Source organism: Bos javanicus, chromosome 2 (assembly GCF_032452875.1).
Source record: "Bos javanicus breed banteng chromosome 2, ARS-OSU_banteng_1.0, whole genome shotgun sequence".
Lineage (NCBI taxonomy): Eukaryota > Metazoa > Chordata > Mammalia > Artiodactyla > Bovidae > Bos > Bos javanicus.
This window is the reverse complement of record NC_083869.1, coordinates 88,560,126-88,584,000: the sequence shown is the minus strand read 5'-3', so window position 1 is coordinate 88,584,000 and position 23,875 is coordinate 88,560,126. Positions and strand designations below refer to the sequence as shown.

Genomic DNA, 23,875 nt, shown 5'->3' with positions numbered 1-23,875 from the left:
CTGCCTCCCGGACCTTTTCTCTCCGGGTCCTGTTTCCGGGCGAATCGCGCGCTGAGGAACGTGTTAGTGCAGAGGGTCCCGGGACTTGGAAGAGGATTGGCGTGAACAACCATGGCCGGGCACGGCTTCCCAGTACCCCGATTCGAGGGCGTTTCGCAGGAGCAGTTCATAGAGCACCTGTATCCGCAGGTGAGGCCCTCTCGCGGGGCGGAACCACGGGGTGTCGGTGGATACCGGTTCCTACCAGTCGAGCGGCTCCGAACTGGTTTCTTGGGATCCAGGTTGTGGCGAGAAGGTTGTCAGTTGAAAGTGGCTGGTTGGCTCTGCGGCCAAGGGAGCACGTGGGGGATGTTGACGGTCTCACCTATTAAATTTTTCGGCGAGTACCGTTCCACGTTTCTGGGAAGCAGTTGGACGTCAGAGCGCTGACTACGAGAAATATTTTGCTTAATAAGCCCAGCTAGCTGCCTTGGGGGAGTTCGATCAAGGAGTCTAATACCATTACCATGGCACCCTAGGGAAATACTCCCCCGCCCCCCACTCCCCTCCCCCGCCTCCCACTCCCCTCCCCCGCCTCCCCCAGGTCTTCAAGTCTTTCGTCGAATTTCTTATAGTCTAGGGGCAGTTTCGCGCCCCATCTCCGACCCCCACCCCCCAGTAGCTTGAATGGCGCCTGTTATTCTTCACGAATTACTGGATTTGAAGGAGCAGTTTTTCACTGCACTGATCCAAAAAGGGAAGCAATGGGAATCCCACGAGAAACTTCCACTGAATTCTAACTAACATGGGTTGTAGATCAGACGTTCGATTGTTTTGTATCTGTAATTCGAACCTTAGTTCTTTAAAAGAAAACTCAGAAAAATGTTAATGGGGGAGAAACTGTTTTTACTTGCAGTGCTTTTGCAAGGGAATCTAGGCATCAGAAAAACTGAGAATAAAGAGACGAACAGATATTAAAAAAAAAAAAAAACCATAAGATTACAATTAGCCTGCTCATGATAAAGAACCCCCTCCCCCAGTAATTTTACTTGATATTTATATCTCTGAGGATGGTTATAGAGCTACAGTTCTGAGTGTTAAAAAAGTCAGGGATATAAGTTTTCATTTAGGAATTAGAAACCTATGGGGAGGATTCAAGTCTGCAGCAGCAGTAGGCTCGATGGGTGGTTGTCTTTCCCCACCACGGAACACATTAGTGTATAGATGCCTTCAGGACAGAATTGTGACCATCAAATAATATATGAATGTGGAAATGCTTTGTAAGATGGCTAGCAAAAAGTGTTTTGTAATTTAGCCTTCCTAGACAAGACATACTGTTACAAAGAAAGCATCACTAAACATTGTAAAGTGGAAAATTGCAAATAACACTGATCACAGTGTAATAAAACTAGAAATCAATAACTAATTTGCAAAACAAGACTTTTCTAATTAAGAAACTCCTAAGAAAAGCTGTTAAGGGATATAGTCCTATCAGATTTTTTAAAATGTTTTAATAACTAACAGTGTGGTACAGTTGCATGGATAGACAGACCAGATGAATAGAGAAGAAAGTCTGAGTGACTTTATATATGTATCTCCAGAGTCTGGATAAATTTTCATTCGTATAGAAATTTATCGTGTGATGAACATGACATTAAATCACTAGGGCAAAGATGAACTTTTAAATAAATGGTGCTTGGACAACTGGATAGTCACAGTCATTTATAAGATGATAAAATTAGATTTATATCTGACACCATACACAAAAGTAATCTCCAAAAGGATCAGAGATCTAAATAAAAAAAGAAATTACATAAGTACTAGAGGAAAGCATGGATAAATTTCTTTGTAATCTAGGTCTATGGAAGGGTTTCCTTATGACTCAAGTGTAGTAAAAGAAGAGATTAAAATTTGAGTACATCAAATTCAAACTGGGAGGGAAATATTACAATATATATTTTATTAAATGTCAGCAAAAGCACATGTATGTAAAGGACTTTTAAAAATTAATGAGGAAGCAGGCAAAAATCTGATTAAAAAGTGAACAGTTGACAGAAAGATAAAAATGGCCTCTAAACACATGAAAAGACATTCAGCTTTACTCATAAGAGAATTTAAAAAATAGATACCATTTATGTATCATATTGGCAAAAATCAAAAGGCTTTAATAATACACTCTTTGTGAGTCTGTGAGGAAACTGGTACTCACATTTTATGCCAAGTCCTTTCATGCATTGGAGAAGGAAATGGCAGCCCACCCCAGTGTTCTTGCCTGGAGAATCCCGGGGGTGGTGGAGCCTGATGGGCTGCCGTCTATGGGGTCGCACAGAGTCGGACACGACTGAAGGGACTTAGCAGCAGTACCAGCAGTACAAGCCTAATGGAGGGGAATTTGGCATATCTAACAAAGTTGTTGATATGTTTACTTTTTGAACTGTGGTGTTGGAGAAGACTCTTGAGAGTCCCTTGGACTGCAAGGATATCCAGCCAGTCCATTCTGAAGGAGATCAGCCCTGGGATTTCTTTGGAGGGAATGATGCTAAAGCTGAAACTCTGGTATTTTGGCCACCTCATTCGAAGAGTTGACTCATTCGAAAAGACTGATGCTGGGAAGGATTGGGGGCAGGAGGAGAAGGGGACGACAGAGGATGAGATGGCTGGATGGCATCACTGACTCGATGGATGTGAGTCTGAGTGAACTCCGGGAGTTGGTGATGGACAGGGAGGCCTGGCGTGCTGCGATTCATGGGGTCGAGAAGAGTCGGACATGACTGAGCGACTGAACTGAACTGAACTGAGTTCCTCTTCAGGAGTTTACTTTGGGGATGTACTTCAACAGAATGAAAATATCTAGTATTTATTATGTTTGAGAATGATTACAAATAACCTAAAAAACCTATTATAGGAGACAGATTAAATTTTCCATTTACACTATAGTGTGCTAAGTTGTAAAAGAACAATGAGAGAAAATCTAAACTGATAGCAGTGATTTTCAGGATATAATTTTAAATTAAAAAGAAAAAATTACAAAAGACAATGTATAAATAATTCTGAATAAAAAAGTAAGGAAATTTATACGGTTTTTGATCACTTTGCAAAAAAGAAACATGGGGATGATAAGCCAGATGTTAATGAGACTGGTTATCTATAGGGGTTGAGTGATTACAACATGGGTGAGTATAGATGCAGTGACCTTTTTTATATAATTTTGACTTTGGAGATCATGTTAATGTTTTATATTCTGAAATAATAGTAATAATAAAATTAACATGGATAAGGAATAATTTAAAAAAAAGCCAAACTCTAGTATAGAATATAAAAATAACAAGTGAACCTAATTAAGGGAGAGAGGAGAAGTAACCTAAGTCACTTTTGAACACAGTACTTTGATTATGAATTTGGAATGTGTTAGTTGCTCAGTCATGTCCAACTCTGCAACCCCAGGGACTGGAGCCTGCCAGGCTCCTCTTTGGAATTTCCCAGGCAAGAATACTGGAGTGCATTGCCATTTCCTTCTCCAGGGGATCTTCCTGACCCAGGGATCAAACATGGGTCTCTTGCATTGCAGGTAGACACTTTTACCATCTGAGCCACCAGGGAAGCCCATACTTTGATTCTGTGGCAGTCTAAAAACAAAAAGAAATATAAACAATGCTGAATTCTAGTTTGTATACTTTTTTTACAGTGGTATAACTTAGCAGTTGTAGAGGTACTTAGTGTGAATTCTGGGATTGTGCAACTGATTAAACATTGAAGATGATTGGAACCAGGTTTCTCAGGAAGACAGCAGGTAGTTTACAAATATATGAACAAGAAATTTTGAAATAAATGTTGTGGTATAAGTTTGGAATTAGGTAACCATATTGGAAGTATCATGATTCATCATATATCCATTAAGACTGTGTGTGTGTGTGTGTGTGTGTGTATAGTACATATTGAGAGAGAAATATAACCATATGCATATGTAGTGTGTGGGAGGAGGTGTATATTGGGGGGGGGGGGTGGAGGGAGTGAGTATATACACACCTGCATGTGTTTCCTAGCTCTGGTCCCTGAGAAGGCCTATATGTAATGACACATCAATAGTCATGAACACATTTAGCACCCAGATCATTGTTTCTAAACAGCATTCCCCACTAGAAGAAACCAGAGCTACTTGAAGAAATAACTGTAGGGCTGGGACAGAGAGGCAAAAGAATACTGGATTATAAAGTAAGATGTGCTCAGGCAGAAAGTCATAAGAGTCAGCTTGAAGGTATTCTTACTGGCCAACTCTGGGATAACTTGAGCTTCAAAATTATATCAGTGGATTATAACTCAATAAAAAAAAAAGAATGAATGGAGAAGTTAGAGCTAATTCTTACATTAGAATACTAACTAGTACGTGTAGAAGGTGATTTTTTTTTAATCACGGTTTCTGCACTCAGCAATACTGAGTGGTACATTCTTTGCAGAAACGCATAAGTTGAATCTAATCATGGAGAAGCATCATGTAAATTCCTATTGAAGGACATTCTGTAAGATAACTAGCCTGTGCTCTTCAAAAAATGTCCAGGTCATAGAAGAACAAGTCTGAGGAACTGTTCCAGATTAAAAGAGGTGTCGGAGGAGGCAATGGCAGCCCACTCCAGTACTCTTGCCTGGAAAATCCCATGGGTGGAGGAGCCTGGTAGGCTGCAGTCCATGGGGTCGCACAGAGTCGGACACGACTGAGCGACTTCACTTTCACTTTTCACTTTCATGCATTGGAGAAGGAAATGGCAACCCACTCTAGTGTTCTTGCCTGGAGAATCCCAGGGACCGGGGAGCCTGGTGGGCGGTCGTCTATGGGGTCGCACAGAGTTGGACACGACTGAAGCGACTTAGCAGCAGGAATTAAATGCAGTGTGGAATCTCAGAAGTTGGGAAAAAATACAGAGACAATTAGCAAAGTTTGGATACAAGCTGGATTAGATAAAAGTATTGTAGCTATTAAATATAATTTTGATAATTATTCTGTGGTTATACAAAAGAATGTCTTTGTTCTCAGAAAATATGCTCAAGTTTTAGAGATAAAGGAGCATGATAGAGACAGTTTGGAAAACTACTCTGAAATAGTTTAGAAAAAATTAAATTATTTTTAATATGTCTCCATACACACATTGCAAGAGTGAGAGCAGATGGTAAAGTAAGTGGGGCAAAGTGTTAAATTAGCAACTCGTGACTCAGAGTAAATGGTATATGGGAGTTCTTTGTAATGTTCTTGTAACTTTTCCATAAGTTTAGAATGGTTATCAAAGTAAAAAGTTGCAAACAATATTTGACTATAAAGTACAAATTTTAATCAGTTATATTTTTTGTTATATATAACACTCATAAAAATGCTTTAAATAATATTCGGACTTCTCTTGTTTCTAAGCTTATGATAGTATTGCTGTTTGGTTTGGTTTTGTTTTCCTAATGCTAAAATTGTGTTCTAAGTATATTACATAGTTTCCTCGTCCTGCTTTAGTTACAGCATGAATTGTCAGAAGATCTGATTTTGAGCATCTTGGGATCAATAGTCATTTTTTATTTGTTTTTAGCCCTTTATTACCCAATATAACTCCTGATATATTGTTGGTTTTCCGTAATTTTTGTTGATTTTTCCCACACAGAGAAAACCTCTAGTGCTAGAAGGAATTGATTTGGGAGCATGTACAAGCAAATGGACAGTGGATTACCTCAGCCAAGTCGGAGGGAGGAAAGAGGTGAAAATTCATGTTGCTGCAGTTGCCCAGATGGACTTCATTAGTAAAAACTTTGTATATAGGTATTTTCTTCTGAGGTTTACTCTGGGGATACACGTAACTTTTTTTAAACCTGTAAAATATTTTTGCATTGTTATACAAAGACCATATGGCATTTTCTCTCTTGGCTTGTTTGATATAATTATAGAATAGCTTACTAATTTTTAAAGAATGGCTTTTAAAAGACAAGAATTCTCAGCTTACATAATTATACAAAGACATTTCCAAAGACTATTTTAAAAATAGAGTGTATACCCAATACCCTCTGGAGTTATGGAAAGAGCAGAGAATTTCTGTAACTAGAGTTAGATTACATCTAAAGCTGGATGTGCAGTATTCATTTAGTGCTTCATTGATTAGTTGATCTTCCCACATCAGTAATTGTTATCTAGAGTTGTAAATTCTAAACTTTTCCTTCATAACCTGTTTTAATTTTAAATGCCCTATTTTTGGAAGATTTTCTACTTCCAGATTGTTTTTAGTTAAGTATAAGCTCCTGTTTTTTTTTTTCTTTCTGCCCTCTCCAGAAATATAAGACAGGTGGTTGCTATGTTTGGTATAATCTTTTGTCAACTTGGATAAATATGACTTAATTTTCTTTTTTGACAAAATAATCTTAAATATGTTAAATTTCCCTCATGGTTGTCGTTTTATGTTTTGGGATGTCTTAAAAGATAGTTGAAAGCTGTGGTATGTCTGAACTTGAAAGCTTTAAATGCTGTAATCTTATAGTTTTACTATGCTGTTTATTCCCATGAGTTTATTCCCTTGAGTTTTACTAAAAATGTTAAATTTAAAAATGATTTTCAAATTCTGAGCACATGTAGTTTCCAGCAAATCCAGTCTATTGAAAAACCATGTTCACAAAAGACTGATTTTTTAAAGAAAGGTGGCTCTCACTGTTCCTTCCAGAGTTTAGAGATGAGCTAAACAGAGCTTCCAGTGTCCAGGGTCATACTTTTCTCATTAGAGTTTTCCAAGTTCGTATAGTAGCTTGCCAAACCGTTTCTTGGTATTTGATTCTTTGAATATTTGCTGTTACAGTTTTGGTTTTTAATAGGCCATGAATTGAATTTAATTGCCATAAATTTTTCCAAGTGTAAGAACTTTTCATTTTTTATTAAACAAGAAAGTGGAAGAAAGTGCTGGAATGATGAGTGTTTCTCAGCCTGCAGTTAATGATGTTTATTTTCCAGGAAAGCCCAGTGCTGTAACAAATGGGTATTGAAACTTCATCTTGAATTGCCTTAATGTTATGTCATGTCCTATAAACTTTTCAAAACATGTTTTTGAAGCACGTATATTATGTAATAGTTCCTATTCCAGCTCCTCTAAGCCTTTCACTAGAGCTGCTAAAGAGTTGCAAGGTTATTTGCTTAGAGACAGAAGGAAAACAGATGTAGTCATTTTTGCAGTTATTGGGGAACAGGAAAGAAGGGAGGCACCTAGGCCACAGAGAGAGGCTGGAAAGTAAGAGAACCTACACACGTATCTCATTATTAACACTTTAGATTAAGGTTTCATTTCTGCTTTTTAAACACTTGAAGATAAATATATTCCCAAGTCTTGGCTTTTACTTCTTTCCTCATGGTAGCTCTTACTGTTCTTCCAGAATCCATATACATAAAAATGAAGAGTCTTGAAAGGATACTGTTGGCATTCTCTCCATAGGTTTTTTTTTCCCAAGTCTGAGTCTTACATGAGCTTTGCTTTGCTGCTTCTGCCCATCACATCCACATCGTCTAACTCCTGCCATCCTGCTCTTATTGTTTGTTACACTTTCCTCATTCCTGATCTTGGAAAGAAACCTTTCCAAAATGGGGAACAGAACAGTAAGGAATTTTTTTTTTCTTTTTCTGAATGTTGTTAACTGCTTGCTGCTATGTTGCCATTATTGTTAACCCCACCATCTATCTTTTATCGAACATTTCTTATATATCAGGTACTGTGCATCCTAGATTATATTACTCATTTAAATGTCTATGAGGTAGATTTTTTAACTGATAATTATACAGATGAGAAAATGGAAGCTTAAAAATGTTAAAAAATTTACTCAAGATTGTAAATATAGCTTGAAATGATGGAACCAAGACTTATTCCCAAATTTGCCTGACTCCACAGAGTCCTAACAGTTCTAATCCCTCTTGGATACTACCTCACTTGCTGGTCTACGTCAGTCCAGACAAGTGGAGCATCGTATAGCAGGTGCTCTTCTTACTGAAACGTGTGTAGGATAGACCTGAAGGCCAAGGAACTTCCCAGTTGATATGCCTGTTTCCCCCCTCTCTCAGCTTTGCTTCTGTAGAAGCTTGGATGGTACTACTAAAGGAGAAGGTTGCTGAGGCCACCCAAGTTCTGCTTTGGACTGAACTACTCTACCTGGCCTGTTCTTGTAAAAGTCTTAGGTTCTCTTTAAGACCTTAGCAACTGCACCAATTACAGAGGTAGCTCTGGCCTGCAGAGGCTTCTGTATTATTTCCAAACTCTTCAAAAGGTGCTTTGGTAGAAATGAAGGGTGTACAGTGAGATCAGAGATGGAAAACATTGAACAAATAAATTTGTTGATATTATTAGCCAGAAAACTATAGTAGTAGATTGGTCTGAGTAGATGACAGCCCTCTTTCTTCTCTCCTGCAGTGTCCACTGTACATAATTATCAGTAGTGTCCTCAAATTCAGATTGACACCTGCTAGTCCAGAATCTGGCATCAGATTCGCTTCGCTTTGCAAAGGGGTACAAGGCAGGAAACAGCATCCTAGCAGGATAGTATCAGTAGAGTCCTTATACCAATCCAAAAGCCATTTTTGGCTCACTAAGTGATAACTTCCTTGTAAGGGAACAAGACTAGAGGTAGATACAGAGATACCCTAGTTTAGTTAAGCTACATAGTCCACAGAAACCTGTAGCATAAGATGACTATGATCTTAGTTTCTCAGTTCCTCCAAGGGACATGCTCAGTTACTGAGTTATACTGCACACAGGGAAGCCACATCCTCTGCTTCCCAACAATTTAAGAGTTCAGTCACCATCCTTCTAGTCGAGACATAATAAATAATTGTTTTTTTGCTGAGATTTGCTTCCCTTGTGGCTCAGCTGGTAAAGAATCTGCCTGCAATGCGGGAGACATGGGTTCAGTCCCTGAACCCGGTTGGGAAGATCCCCTGGAGAAGGGAAAGCCTACCCACTCTAGTATTCTGGCCTGGAGAATTCCATGGGCTATATATAGTCCATGGAGTCACAAAGAGTTGGACACAACTGAGCGACTCACTTTCACTTTGCCGAGATGCGTGGCATGTGGAATCTTAGTTCCCTAACCAAGGATCAAACCTATGCCCCCTGCATTGGGAGCACAGTCTGAACCACTAGACCTCCAGGGAATTCCCAGAGGGTCTTTTCTTTTCAGTAAACGGTGTTATCTGTTCTAATAGCTGACATTCCACATTTATGTTAACCCACTGTGTTTCTTGGAAAACATTGCATGGTCATCTTCTTACAAGGAAATCTTACCTCCCTGTAACAGAGTTCAAGTGGAGAAATATTTGTTAGTAAGAGCGAAAGATTACAACTCCTAATGAGAGGTGTGGAGGCTAGAGTGTAGTGACCCAGATGCCTTTGATGATGTCATTTTCTGTTTGATGTTTCTGATAAGGTATCATCTTCAGGTAGTGGGTAGTACTTTTGATTCTAGAAGATTGAACAGATAGGATATGACTCAGAAAAGGTAATCCTCAGACTCAAAAGAGTGAGGTAAAGGAAACAAACCTTGCTTCTACAGTGTTCAATCCTGTTTACCAGGATGGAAGGAGATGGGCCTTTGGGAAGAAATATTTAAGAATAAAATTTGATCATTTCACTGGAATCCTTGAGCTATTACTCAGAAGCCTGAAGTGATAGAATGTGGTGTAGAAGGGGAGAGCAGTTTTGTTTGGTTGTGCCAGAAGGCAGGCAGGTAGGTTGGTGAGAAGGGGAGGGGCTTTGTCTTCATGGGCTGTTTGCTTGTTTTCTCTTCTGCAGTAGCACTAGTAGTTTGCCTCGTTCATCCCGAGACTTGTTTTGCCACGGAACTTGAAAATTAGTAGCACTAAAAGCTTGCAAGTTTGTATATTTCCATATATACCATAAAACCAGAAACATTTTTCTAACAAAAACTTGGAATAGGAGTATATTGACATATGAGAAGGATCCATCTGTACTGTAGATCTAAAAATCTTTAATTTTTGAAAGCAAAATTTCAGACAACCTAAGTCAAATAAGCTCAACTCTAAATGAAGTTTGAAAGCTTAGAATTCCACATAATAGGTTATAATAAAAATTATGGATACTGTGTTGTAAAACAGAAGATTATATCAAACTCCAGCAAACAGTATGTGTGTGTATAGTGGCTAGAGTATTACTAGTTTATTTTTACTAAGTCCAAGGATTCTTTTGTGTTTATTTCAGAACTTTACCTTTTGACAAGTTGGTACTAAGGGCAGCTGAAGAAAAGCATACAGAATTCTTTATTTCAGAGGTAATTGTTTTTAACACAATTTCTTAAGAAAACATTAATATGTAATCACTAAATTATTTTCTTATAAAAGAATGTTAGATATATGAGAACTATAGCTTTCCATATATCCTAGCTGTGCTATTTATTAGATCTCAAACCTTGTCCTCATTACCCTTCTGTGCTTTGGTATTCTCATCTGTAAAATAGGAACAGTAATAGTACTTATTTCATAAGTTTTTTGTGACAGTTAGCTCTATAAAATCTGTACTCAGCACAGTGCCTGATAGGTAGGAATTACTAAATGTTAGTTATTAATACTATCTCCTCTGAAAATGCTTTGGTCTGATATGCCAAGTTCAGATGATAAAAAGGAGAACTTTGTTAACTCTGTTAACAAAGACAAAAGACTATTTCTATATTTTTTATTGTTATTAATGTGATTTCTGTTGTGTGTATTTGCTATAACATTTGTTCAGGATTATATGCAGAAGAATTCTACTTATTTACATAATAATCCAGCTTAAAATAATGCAAAATAGAATTTAAATATCTTGAGATGAGACATTGAGGCATTTATAAATACATTAAAAAAAAGTTTATTGTGTTATCTCAAAAGCACATTTGAAAAATAAACTGCTTTTTAAGCTTTGAAGAAAGCTGTTGTCTGCATCTGAGCCAGCTGGGTGATGGTCAGTTTGGTGGTAAAAGGTATTACATTTTCTCTGTTCTTTCATCACATGATGTTTTATCCCTACAGAAATCCCAGATGTCTGATTCTAATTGTATGACTAGAATATCTGCAAAACTGATTCCATTAGCTATATCTGAAAAATGTGTTTTAGCTTTACAGTCATGCTTTAACATGTATGTTCAGCTGCACTTTGGTACTTTCCTGTCCAAGGGTAATGAGTGGCACAGATTTAAATAGCCATGAAATGTCAAGTGAAATAAAGGAAATAGGGACAAGGTGATGGTAAAGCCTAAAAGTTAGGGCGATGTGTAAGATGAATTGGACTGTCAGTTCAGTTCTCTGGGAGACACATTCTGCGATGAAACTAGGACTACAAAAGACTTATTGGGGAAAATACCTGTGAAAGAAAAGGAGAAGATTTGGGTAGAGGGTGCCATCAGGCAATGATCCAGAGCTGACAAACTCTCTGCCAGCTCCATGTGGAACTCCTGAGCAAAGACTACTTCCTAGAGGAATCCTGTCCAGGGTGGCAGTGTCTAGGCCTTTTACCATCTTGCTTAGTCATTGGTTGAGGCTACCCTAGAAAGAGCACGACAGTTCAAAGGGTGAGGCGGACCTGAAGGAGTTAACAGCTGGCAGCTGTATGTTTATCACACTCCTTGCAATTAATGAATCTTTTCTTGAAGAGGGTTGTGTGGTGTATCTCTGTATCTGCCACATAAATATATATTTTAAATCCTGAAACATTAGAACTGGTAGAAAACTCTTAGAATTTTGAAGAACAGACTTTGAAACCTGTGAAAGTGAAAGTGTTAGTCACTTAGTCTTGTCCCACTCTTTGCAACCCCATGGACTTAGCCTCTGTCCATGGAATTCTCCAAGCAAGAATACTGAAGTGGGTTGCCATTCCCTTCTTCAGAGGATCTTCCCAACCCAGGGATCGAACGTGGATATCCAAATTGCAGGCAGATTCTTTGCTGTCTGAGCCAGCAGGCAAGCCCTGAACCTGTTTAGCTAGTAATAAATTTATGAAACTTATCTGATATGGTACTAGTTAAAATTTTAAAATCAGTAAATCTTGGATTTAAGTAAAATTTGTGAACACAGATGTATAATATATTGTTATGATAAATGAGATATATTTTGAAGTTTGTGCTATAATGGTCAATTTAAGTATAAAAGGCAGAATTCTTGTGTTGTGTTGCCCCTGTGTTTGACCTGATGTGGCTCAGTTTACTAGTTATTACAGAAAATACAGGCGATGTATACTTCATAATTCAAATAATTCCCTATTAGAGCTACTTAATGGAGAAGGAAATGGCAACCCACTCCAGTATTCTTGCCTAGAGAATCCTAGGGACAGGGGAGCCTGGTGGGCTGCCATCTATGGGGTCACACAGAGTCAGACACGACTGAAGCGACTTAGCAGCAGCAGCAGCAGAGCTACTTAATAAAGTTATAGTTGACAGTTTTTTAAAGCATCAACTTAAGTTTATTACTATAAGCTGACATAGTTCTAATTCATACCTGAGCTGACTCTTGATGATTTGGGTTGAGAATTATGATTAAGGATAAGCTTAGCTTTGTAAAATACAATGTTTCAGATTTTTTAAAAAATTAGTTTTAAAAGTATAAAGTATTCTATATTATCTTCTATATTTGCATTATATTAATAAAGTTTGTTGTTGGCCTTCAATGATACTCTGAGATCATGTGTTATAAAAATGGGATTTCTGTAAAGTCTGAAGATGCTAATTAAGATTGTAAATAATTTAGAATATAAAGTCTAAATTAAGCTTTAGATGTGATATGCATGTGTTGCCTTTATAAAGAATTTATTTTACCTGATGTTTTGTGGATCCTGTCATTATTACAAGCACGTAGAGAGACATTTCTTCATATGGCCACCAGAGAGCATTAGTAGAAAGGGAAGAAAATGGAACTTTTTTAAAAAATGACTTAATTGGGTTAGATTTTCACATTTATTCCCTTTTGTCTTTACTTTCTGATATTTTTAAGTGAATACTGATGTTGTTTTTCTTTGGCTTGTTTAAGGATGAGAAGTACTACCTCCGATCACTTGGAGAAGACCCTAGAAAGGTAAGAATTCTGAATGTGAAGTTATCTAATCTTTCCACAATTAAGGAATCTATTCTACTTATTTTGCAGATGGCCATTCAGTTAATAAAATATAATCTAAAATGATATAAAAAACCTGGATAATTCATATATATGTATTTAGGATCAAATTAATATGCACACAGTTAAGGAGCAGTCCCTAAAATGATCAAGTCAGATTCTGTCTTTTCTCTTTATGGCACGTTATTTCTTCACCTTCTTTTAGTTTTCTCTCTTAGGAGAAGCCCCAGGTTTTACATAGTTGATAACATTCAAGTTAATGACTCTTACATTTAAGTAGGTTGTATGATTCTTGCTTAGAGTAAGATGAACTTTCCTATTAATGAAGTATATAAAGGTTAACAATAGTAGTATCATTGAATGTATTATTACAGTCTGTCATTCTTTCACTTAAAAGGTCATGTGTTGGCTATGGTCACATCCTAGTATTTTAAAACAGTGAGCAGAATTTTGCACCATTCCTCCATGATATCATGGGCTTTGATGGCAGCCTTAGATAAAATAAGCATTACTCCAATATTGTGAAATAAAATTCTCATTGTATTTCTCTCAATGCAGGATGTTGCAGATATCAGAAAGCAGTTTCCTTTATTGGAAGGAGATATTAAGTTTCCAAAATTCTTCAAAGAAGAGCAGTTCTTTTCCAGTGTTTTTCGAATCAGCTCACCAGGGTTACAACTTTGGACACACTATGATGTATGCTACATAAAATGCGAAATCTAAAACTACAGTAGCCTTTAGAATTTATAGACTGAACATTCACAGTATTAACTTTTGGGAGGCTACCCTGAAGTTCTCTGACATGTAATTTGCTGAAACATGAGGTTTAAAAACAGGTGCTCTGCCAGGCAATGGTAATGGAGTAAATTATTTAGTTAATGCGAGAGCCTAGTTTGGAGAAGGCAATGGCACCCCACTCCAGTACTCTTGCCTGGAAAATCCCATGGACGGAGGAGCCTGGTGGCTGCAGTCCATGGGGTCGCTAAGAGTCGGACACGACTGAGCGACTTCACTTTCACTTTTCACTTTCATGCATTGGAGAAGGAAATGGCACCATACTCCAGTGTTCTTGCCTGGAGAATCCCAGGGACAGGGGAGCCTGGTGGGCTGCCATCTATGGGGTCACATAGAGTCGGACATGACTGAAGCGACTTAGCAGCAGCAGCAGAGCCTAGTTAGTTTCTTACATTTGCATTTCTCTATTCATCATTATAAATATATATACTGAGTTTTTTCAAGTGTTTTTTGTTTTTTTAACATGTGGAAAATGGACACCAGATGAGGTGGGGGAAACTGAAAGTGGAAAAAATGTTGAAGTTATATATGTGACTAGATGGAACCATTGTTTGGGAGAAAGGCAGAAGTTTGTGGAGAGTCATTTCCAACTGTAAAAATTTGGAGATACCTGGAGGTCTTAGGGTATATACCCCTTGAGAATGTCAAGTGTCTACTGTATTTATTGAGCAGTAAGATGCGCAGATATTGATCTTGACCATTTATTCTATGGTGTTACAATTTTACTTGCTTAAACATATGCATGGGCTTCCCAGGTGTCGCAGCGGTAAATAATCCACCTGCTAATGCAGGAGACACAAATAATGTGGACTCAATCCCTGGGAGGATCTCCTGGAGTAGGAGATGGCAACCCACTTCAGGATTCTTGCCTGGAATATTCCATATGCAGTGGAGCCTGGTGGGCTACAGTCCGTGGGGTCACAGAGTCGGACACAACTGAGCATGCACACGCACATGCAAACACATGCAAATAAATAGCTAAAAAACATTAAAAGTCTAGGTTTGTATTTAGTTTGGTGTTGGATAGAGAAATTTAGAAAATTTAAAGCAATATCTTGTGTGTACATTAGTTGCACAGTTGTGTCTGACTCTGTGACCCCTTGATAGGTTTCCAAAGATAGAATATTTTGAAAAGTTCTAAATATAAAACTTTATAATAAAGTTTTAGAAGTATACTTTATAGTGTTTTATAGCTGAGGACCTCTTGGGAGGATTTTGATATAGTATAATTAAATGAGATAGATATAAGATCTTAACATGTTTTAAGGTTTTCAGTTCAGTTCAGTTGCTCAGTCATGTCTGACTCTTTGCGACCCCATGAATCGCAGTATGCCAAGGCCTCCCTGTCCATCACCAACTCCCGGAGTTTACTCAAACTCATGTCCATTGACTTGGTGATGCCATCCAGCCATCTCATCCTCTGTTGTCCCGTTCTCCTCCTGTCCCCAGTCCCTCCCAGCATCAGGGTCTTTTCCAATGAGTCAACTCTTCGCATGAGGTGGCCAAAGTACTGGAGTTTCAGCTTTAGCATCTCCTTTAGAATGGACTGGTTGGATCTCCTTGCAGTCCAAGGGACTCTCAAGAGTCTTCTCCAACACCACAGTTTAAGGTTTTAGTTACATGAATAGTATGATGAGAAAATGATAACTCATACTTTTAACTGTATTCACAAATTTTGTGTAGTATCCATTTCATCTTAAATACGAAGTTTTTCTTAAAAATAAGTCAAAGGAATGCTAGTTATGTAGTTACAGCTTACATAAGTCATTGTTAAGGGAGAAATGCTTAGGTTGAAGTGATATGTAAATAATCATGAACATGTCTTGCTTAGTATATATTTTAATTCCTTAGCTGGGAATTAATGTAGCTCTGCCTTTTTTTTTTTCCTTTTTCTATTTTTGGCTGCACTGTGAGGCATTTGGGATCTTAGTTCCCCAACCAGGGATTGAACCCACACCCCCTGCATTGGAAACACGTAGTCTTGATAACTGGATTGCCAGGGAAGTCCTTGTAGCTCTGCTTTTAGGATTTTTCAAAATTTGTACTAATGCAGTGTACCCTTACAAACACGATAAAAGTCAACACTGCTCCATTATTACTAAGTTCGTCAAAATTATTTGCCAAGTACGGTCCTGTCGAAATACTTTGGAAATCAGTATATTTTCCTGTAACCAAATTCTGGTTGGCCATCTCGTAAGAGCCTGTCCGTGGTTGCAGCACTACCTTGTGTTTCCTCAACACCTGGTTTTCTAAGTGCTCTCATCCTGTCATCTAATGTTGGCCTTACAGTATTCCTGGATAGATAAGTAAAATAGATACTTACCAACGTGCACGTGTGTGTGCTAAGTCGCTTCAGTTGGGTCCAGCTCTTTGCGACCCTATGGACTGTAGCCCTCCAGGCTCCTCTGGCTATGGGATTCTCCAGGCAAGAATACTAAAGTGGGCTTCATGCCCTCCTCCAGGGGATCTTCCCGACCCATGGATAGAACCAGCATTTCTTACATGTCCTGTTCTGGCAGGCAGGTTCTTTACCACTGGTACCATCTGGGAAACCCATACTTAGCAAAGGAAAGTGAAAAGTGAAAGTGAAGTCGCTCAGTTGTGTCTGACTGTTTGTGACCCCATGGACTGTGTAGCCTACCAGGCTCCTCTGTCCCTGGGATTTTCCAGGCAAGGGTACTGGAGTGGCTTGCCATTCCCTTCTCCAGGGGATCTTCCTGATACGGGGATTGAACCCAGATCTCCCACATTGTAGGCAGACACTTTACCATCTGAGCCCCCAGGGGAGTTGGTCATACTTACCAAAGGGAGCCTCAAATAGATGTAACTGCACTTGCTGTCATAATGATGAAGCAAAGGCAAACAGTGTTCTGAGCAGATTTTCTAATGGCCTGCCAGTCCTTCCCATTTTAAGGCAGTGTTGGAGAAATAGTGACACAGTTGTGTAACACATCTGTTTTCACTGTTAAATTAGAATATTACTATAAGAGTTTTAGGTAATCTGAGTCAAGCTTTATTAAAAGACAGGATTTATGGTTAACTGGAATACCATTGATTCTGTATATTAGAATTTTATGCTTTTTCATAAGTTCTTATTTGCCTTTAGGTAATGGATAACTTCTTAATACAAGTGACAGGAAAAAAGCGTGTTGTTCTGTTCAGTCCTCGAGATGCCCAATATTTATATTTATCAGGTACTATTTTTTTTTAAAGAATAAATTTCTCAAGTTTTTTTTTTAATGTCTTCATTCTCATAGAAAAACTTTGTAGGGCTTCTTCCTAATTATGATTCTTGTGTTGTATTTGTGTCTTGTATTGTGTTCTTCATTGTGTACGTGTATACATGAGATGATAGGTTATATGAAGAATGAAATTTTTAGATTATCTTGATTATGTTACATGAATGTCAGTGGTTATAAATAAAGGGTAGGTCACTGAAAATTGTCTTCAGGAGAACAGTAATTGTTCTCACAGTGTGATACAGTAAAGTAGTTGTTAAGAAAAAACAAATTTTCAAATTTATATTTGTGGTTATTTTAAAAAAATGCTAACTGTTCAATCTATATCATCCTGTTTTGTAACTTTTCAGGTTCTAAATCAGAAGTACTGAACATAGATAACCCAGACTTAGCTAAATATCCACTGTTTTCCAAGGCTAGAAGGTATGAATGTTCCCTTAAAGCTGGAGATGTGTTATTCATTCCTGGTAAGATTTCTAGACTTCAGTAACTTGCTTTTTATACTATTTATACTCACTTGACCATTATGTGATTTTTTTTTTTAATACAAAAGTTTGTTAACTGTATCCTATCCTATACAAGATGAATTTTTATATACAAATGTGTGTGTGTTTAAAGTATGCTAAGACAGGTTCTTACAGTATTGTCTTATTTTTCAAAGACAACCTATAAATATATTATTATACTCTTAAGTTCTCTTATTAAAGGATACTAAGCAAGATACTTTATATCTGCAAAAAAATTATACTTCATGGTACTTTTAAAATCATTTTGTTTCTAAAATATTTACATGTTTTAGAACTGTTACTTAAGTAATTATGAAGAAATTATAAATACATTTCAAAGCCAAACAGAATATTTTATTAAATATCAAATGTTATAATGCAATACCTATGATGTACACTATTGGGCACTATTTTTCTACAGTCTGAATTAGTGTCACTTAATTTCTTTGAACAGTATATAGGCATTAGTTGTTAGTAACCAGTGATACAGTTAACATCTGTAATTATACAAAACTGAATACCAGAAAATTATAAAAATCAAAATATTAAGGGGTGCATTAACAAATTTGGCTTATAGTTTTACTTTTCATATATGTTAATATGTTTATAATAATACCTCTTGAGTGATAAAATTTAGTTAAAAGTATTAATAATAATATCTTATTTGGGACTAGATTATAAATTCCTTGAGGACAGAGAACCATAGTTTGTTAATCTTTGTGTTGTCCTGTTTAGTTAACTTTACATAATTGTGTATAAAAGTTCAATACCTTGACTTCTCAATCCTCACTGAAAACAGTCACAGCACACTGTGTTTTAAATCCATTGCCGTTACTTAAATTTGGGGGTTTTATATCTTGAGAGCATGGTTAAGGGTGATGCAGTTCTGCCTTATTCTGTATACAACTTTAAAAGAGAAAAAATACTGAACGTTTGCAGATATTTTGAAATAGGAGCAGAAGTCCCATCTCTGGATTTAAATTTAACAGGATGGTTAGCTTTTTTTCCGTTAACACTGAATAAGGAAAAAAAGGTTCTGAAAGAAGGAGTAGTTAAGATTAAAACCATGTTTGGAACCTGGTTTTGTAAATCAAAATATTTTAAGCTTTTGTTTTTTCTAGAGCACTCTTAGAAGGAGTTTATTTCTAAAATTTAGCATCTTATAAATCTTCCTTTCTGTCACAAGATTAAACACTTTTTGGATGTGACTAGGATCTCATCTTTGTTTAGTATTGGTTTAGTGTTTCTTTAGCACCTATGCTTTGAAAATATTTATTCTCAATTGAAAACAAGTAAATTTTTAGTGGAAGTAAAATATTAATTAGCTATACGAAGTTTACTTATCTTTTCCACAACCAAAATATTTGCTTTACTTTTATATATATATATTATAAAGGAGCGTTAACATAGGATGATTGTAAGTGCATTAGAAATATAAAAACTGGGGAGGCTACAATAAATGCAGATTTTAAGCAAGTTAGAGAACCAAAGGCAGCTTAACCAGGAAGTCTTTGAGAACAAAAGTACTGTACTAAGTCAGAAAAGGTCAGATACCCCTCAAATAATTGAAATGTTCTGTGTATAAAAAATGAACACTTTTGATGTGGTGTGTGACTCAGGAAGTGTAAACAAGTAATACAAAACACAGCCCCAAATTACAGAACTAAAAAACAAATAGAACTTTATTGTGTCTTTCAAGTTAAAAGGGAAAATTGCTACTTTCAGAAGTTTTAAACGTAGGGTTGTGCTATTGACACTTTAAATTGGTTGGCAATTCATAAAAGTTAAAATGATTCTGTTAAAAGCTAGGAGTGTGCTAACGAAGGGATCTAGTTATAAGATTTATTTCTTGAATTGGCTATATGCAATTTGTGATATTTCACTGACATTTTGTTTTTTTTTTTAACTGTAGCTTTTATTTTTAACTCTTTTTTTTTTTTAAATACTTCTTCAGCTTTATGGTTCCATAATGTAATTTCTGAAGAGTTTGGAGTGGGAGTGAATGTCTTTTGGAAGCACCTTCCATCTGAATGCTATGATAAAACGGATACCTATGGAAACAAAGATCTGACAGCAGCATCAAGAGCTGTACAAATTTTGGACAGAGCCTTAAAAACACTAGGTGAATTACCAGAGGAATACAGGGACTTCTATGCACGGCGAATGGTCTTGCACATTCAAGACAAAGCCTATAGCAAAAACTTTGAATGAATAATGAAATGAATGCAGTGAGCATAAACTTTTAAATACAGTTCAGCCCAAATATTGGAAAAGTGTAACAAGATGTAAATTAGTTTTTTAAAGATTTAATCTTTGTTACAATAGGAAAGATAAATCAATCTCGGATTTACAGATTTAGTATGAAGGCATGTTTGTGTGGTTTCTGCTTAATACAGATTGTTATGGCTTCCCTGCTGGCTCACATGGTAAAGAATCTGCCTGCAATCCAGAATACCTGGGTTTGATTCTTGGGTTGGAAAGATCCCCTGGAGGAGGGCATGGCAACCCACTCCAGTATTCTTGCCTGGAGAACCTCCATTGATAGAAGAGCCTGGCGGGCTACAGTCCATGGGGTCACAAAGAGTTAGACACGGCTGAGTGACTAAGCACAGCACACATGGTTGAAAAGGTGCTGCAGTGGGATAACCCTTTAGTTTTCAGATGCAAATAACTAAAAAATCCAACTTAAAATGACCTAAACAATTAGAAAATCTATTGAATCATTATACATGAAGTTAGCTGATGAAAAGGGCTTCAGTATTTCTATTCCAGTGATTCCTAGGAGGGTCACCTCTGGGCTTTTTTTCTCCCCGCTGTTTTCAACTGCAGCATTGGCATCATCTAGTGCTGGCTACCCTTGTGGTCACGGGATGTTTGCCAGTAGCAGTTGGGACTGTGTGCATCTTCATCTACATGCAGTGCAGGAATCGGGGAGGATTTCAGGGGCCCTCTCTTACATGCAAAAGCTTTCCCAGAATTTGCCACCAGATGCTTGGGTCTCACTGATCTGAAGTGGCTTAGACCTGTCCACCCGCAGGCCAGTCACTGGTAAAGGATATGGAATAACTCTTAGGTCAGTTGGGTCTACTGTAGCTGGAAGTGGAATTTGTTTCCTCTGAGACACAGGAGGTATTTATGAGGGCAGAATGGGTCATTTTTAGAATATGTTTAGATAAGGAAAAAAACGTGGGCAACCAACAATGTGTGTACTACATTAATCTTTTGAGCTTTTTATAACATACAGATACATAGGCCTCATCTTTGTAGAGCAGTACTTTGGGAGTTTGGCATAGGTATCTAAAAGATTTGTGGGTTTTTTTTTGATGCGTCATTAGGATCGAGAACACCTGGATTACATAATAGTAATTTGGACTTAGTTTTGTGATTTGTCCAAAGCAACTGTTTAATCTGATTGTGGTCCTGATCGTGGTTTTCTTGGTACCCAGTAAAAGTCATGCCTGCCCTTTTTTTTCAGTTTTTGAATACTCAAATCTGTTTTAATTTATACTTATGGCTAAACTTTAAGTTTTCCCCATGAGATGTTTTCTGCGTATCCCCTTTTTAAAGAAAGTTTCTTTAAAAAAAAGAAAAACAAAACTAAAAAGAACGAATATATGAGAGATCTCAATAATGTTGTCATCACTGAAGACAATGAGCGTTTGTATGTGGATCTATGCCATTCTTTGTTTTGCACCTAGTAATTATATTGCAATCTCATTGAAGAGAGACCACATGTATTTACTGAACACAAATGTGCTGATACAAAGCAATCTGATTACATCGATTTAGTGCATTTCAAATATGGAGAAAATTTTCTCTAATAAAAATTATACATTCACTCATACCCTGTATTTGGAATGGATTAATTTCAGCTTTAAAAAGTGAAAGTTAGTCACTCAGTTGTGTCCGACTCTGTGATCCCATGGGCTATATAGTCTGTCAGGTTCCTCTGTCCGTGGAGTTCTCCGGGCAAGACTACTGGAGTAGCCATTCCCTTTTTCAGGGAATCTTCCAGACCCAGGGATTGAACCCAGGTCTCCTGCATTGGAGGCCAATTCTTTACTGTCTGAGCCACCAGGGAAGCCTATAAACAGTAAATTATATGGCAGCCCACTCCAGTACTCTTGCCTGGAAAATCCCACGGACAGAGCAGCCTGGTGGGCTGCAGTCCATGGGGTCGCTAAGAGTCGGACACGACTGAGCCACTTCACTTTCACTTTTCACTTTCATGCATTGGAGAAGGAAATGGCAACCGACTCCAGTGTTCTTGCCTGGAGAATCCCAGGGACAGAGGAACCTAGTGGGCTGCCATCTATGGGGTTGCACATAGTCGGACACGACTGAAGCGACTTAGCAGCAGCAGCAGCAGCATGACAAATAGGAAAAATACAAAGAAAATTATTCTAAACTTCCTAGGCATCTTTGGGAAGAAAGATGGAAGTTACTCAGGTCAACAGAGTTAGTGTGTCAGAAAAGAAATTGTTTTATAGCTAATTACTAGATTTTGATCTTTGGTTATTTCTTAGGATAAGCAAAGAACTCTTTTCCCTGAGGAAGGAAAATAAAACGATTTAGTTTGAACAGTATTTATGTCCACTCTTTACTAACCATCCCCCCCCCCCCCGTTTTTGTTAGCCAATAAGAGAATCAACAAAATACCTATGTCCAGAATCATGTAGAACACTAGGAAGTAAATGTGAGATTACAATTTGCCTAATGAATAATCATTTTAATTCACTTTACTTGGAAAGTAAACTGGATGACCTTAGGCAAATTATATAATCCTTTAAGAAGCTTTCCTCATCTTTAAAGTAAAACTTGAACTTTATAGGGTTGCTACAAAAATAAAGGGGATAGCTCAAGGGCAGGCACATAGTTGATGGCTGGTGCTGGCTCCCATTTAATTATATTCCTTTGCTTAGAGAATTGAGGTGGTTCCTGTTGTAGCATTAAATTGTAATATCTAGAGATGAATCCTTTAGGATGCTTTAAAATTATTTTCCTGGTCATAATTTTTAATGTGTCTTTTATTTTAAATGCAAAGTATTTTACTCTTTCTTGCCTACCTGGTTGAGACCAAATGAGATGTTTTTAATATGTAAACTATTACACGGTATATTACAACTTCTCAGGAATTCCAAGTCTCAGAATTTTGTTGCTGAAAGGGATCTTAGAAATCATCTAGTCGATGCAGATTGCTTAAATCATTTTCTGGCTCACACAGCTGGGTGGTAGAAACTGAAATTATAGTTGTGGTGACCAGATTAGTAATTCTCCATTCTTTCTCCCTTAGGTGCAGCTCATCTCAAATACTTAGGAATACATTATATAGTTATTCTTTGGTTACAGTTCAAGGGGCACATAGGAATTTTTTCCTCTGCTAGCAAAACTTCTCACTGCATTGCTTGCTACCTAGGCAAGGAATACAAAGAAAGACTAAGTATGCAGTCAAAGAAATACTGTGCAGTCAAAGAATGACACTGTATGTATGTACTGGCAAGGTATTTTCCCAAGGTAATTAAATGAGAAAAAAAGTTTGAAGTGATGGGTACAGTATGCTAGCATTTGTATAAAAGAAACGTGCTGTAAGTAAACACTGTGTATATTTAGTTGCTAAATCAAGTCCAACTCTTTTTCAACCCCATGGACTGTAACAGCCAGGCTCCTCTGTTCATGGGATTTCCCAGGCAAGAATACTGGAGTTGGGTTGCTATTTCCTTCTCTGGGGGGGCGGAGGGGGAGGGTGGAACCTGTGTCTCTTGCACTAGCAGACAGGTTCTTTACCGCTGAGCCACCTGGGAGGCCCCAAGTCTGCAAGGATACATAGGAAACTAGTGCTCACCTCTGAGGTTATACAAGCAGATGGGCAGACTGGAATTCGCAGTTACCTATTATCTGATTTTTTTGTTGTTGCCCTGGTGTATATTACTATTTCAAAATAAAATTTAAAAATGCCCCCGGTGAAGATTGTAATTATCATCTTTTCACAAACAATAGTATTTGTCTTGGCACATAATTACATCTGAATTCTAATTATTCAGTAACTTCAAACTTGTCACTGATGAAATATCAGAACAAGGGAAACTATAGGTCAACACGGCTTTTTCCCTATCTTTCCTTCCTTCTGAATTGCAGCTATGTGAACATTTGAAAAGAACCTTAGTAATGAGGCTTTCCTCACCGATCTAAATTTACCAACAGACATCAAGGTTGAATCTATCTATAAGCTGACCACCCCCCAAAATGCAGAAAGCAGCGATTCACGTCTA

The 23,875-nt window shown here is 37.5% G+C and overlaps 1 protein-coding gene across 2 annotated transcripts; it reads left to right on the top strand.

Annotated features, from left to right (window-relative positions):
• Positions 1–105: 105 nt before the first annotated feature.
• Positions 106–23,571, top strand: TYW5 (tRNA-yW synthesizing protein 5). 2 transcript variants are annotated; one of them, XM_061381007.1, is made up of 8 exons: positions 106–189; positions 5,616–5,770; positions 10,188–10,257; positions 12,983–13,027; positions 13,625–13,762; positions 16,968–17,055; positions 17,451–17,567; positions 19,561–23,571. In XM_061381007.1, the coding sequence occupies exons 1-8, from the start codon at positions 112–114 to the stop codon at positions 19,815–19,817; spliced, it is 948 nt and encodes a 315-aa protein (XP_061236991.1). In that variant the 5' UTR covers positions 106–111; the 3' UTR covers positions 19,818–23,571. The 2 variants fall into 2 exon arrangements, with proteins under 2 accessions (XP_061236991.1, XP_061237000.1); XM_061381016.1 differs by lacking the exon at positions 13,625–13,762.
• Positions 23,572–23,875: the final 304 nt, after the last annotated feature.

Coding starts and splice junctions, on each gene's coding strand:
- TYW5 (XM_061381007.1), top strand. CDS start 112: ATGGCCGGGCACGGCTTCCCAGTACCCCGATTCGAGGGCGTTTCGCAG. Junction 13,028..13,624: donor TTGGAGAAGACCCTAGAAAG/GTAAGAATTCTG, acceptor CTCTCAATGCAG/GATGTTGCAGATATCAGAAA. Junction 13,763..16,967: donor AACTTTGGACACACTATGAT/GTATGCTACATA, acceptor ATTTGCCTTTAG/GTAATGGATAACTTCTTAAT.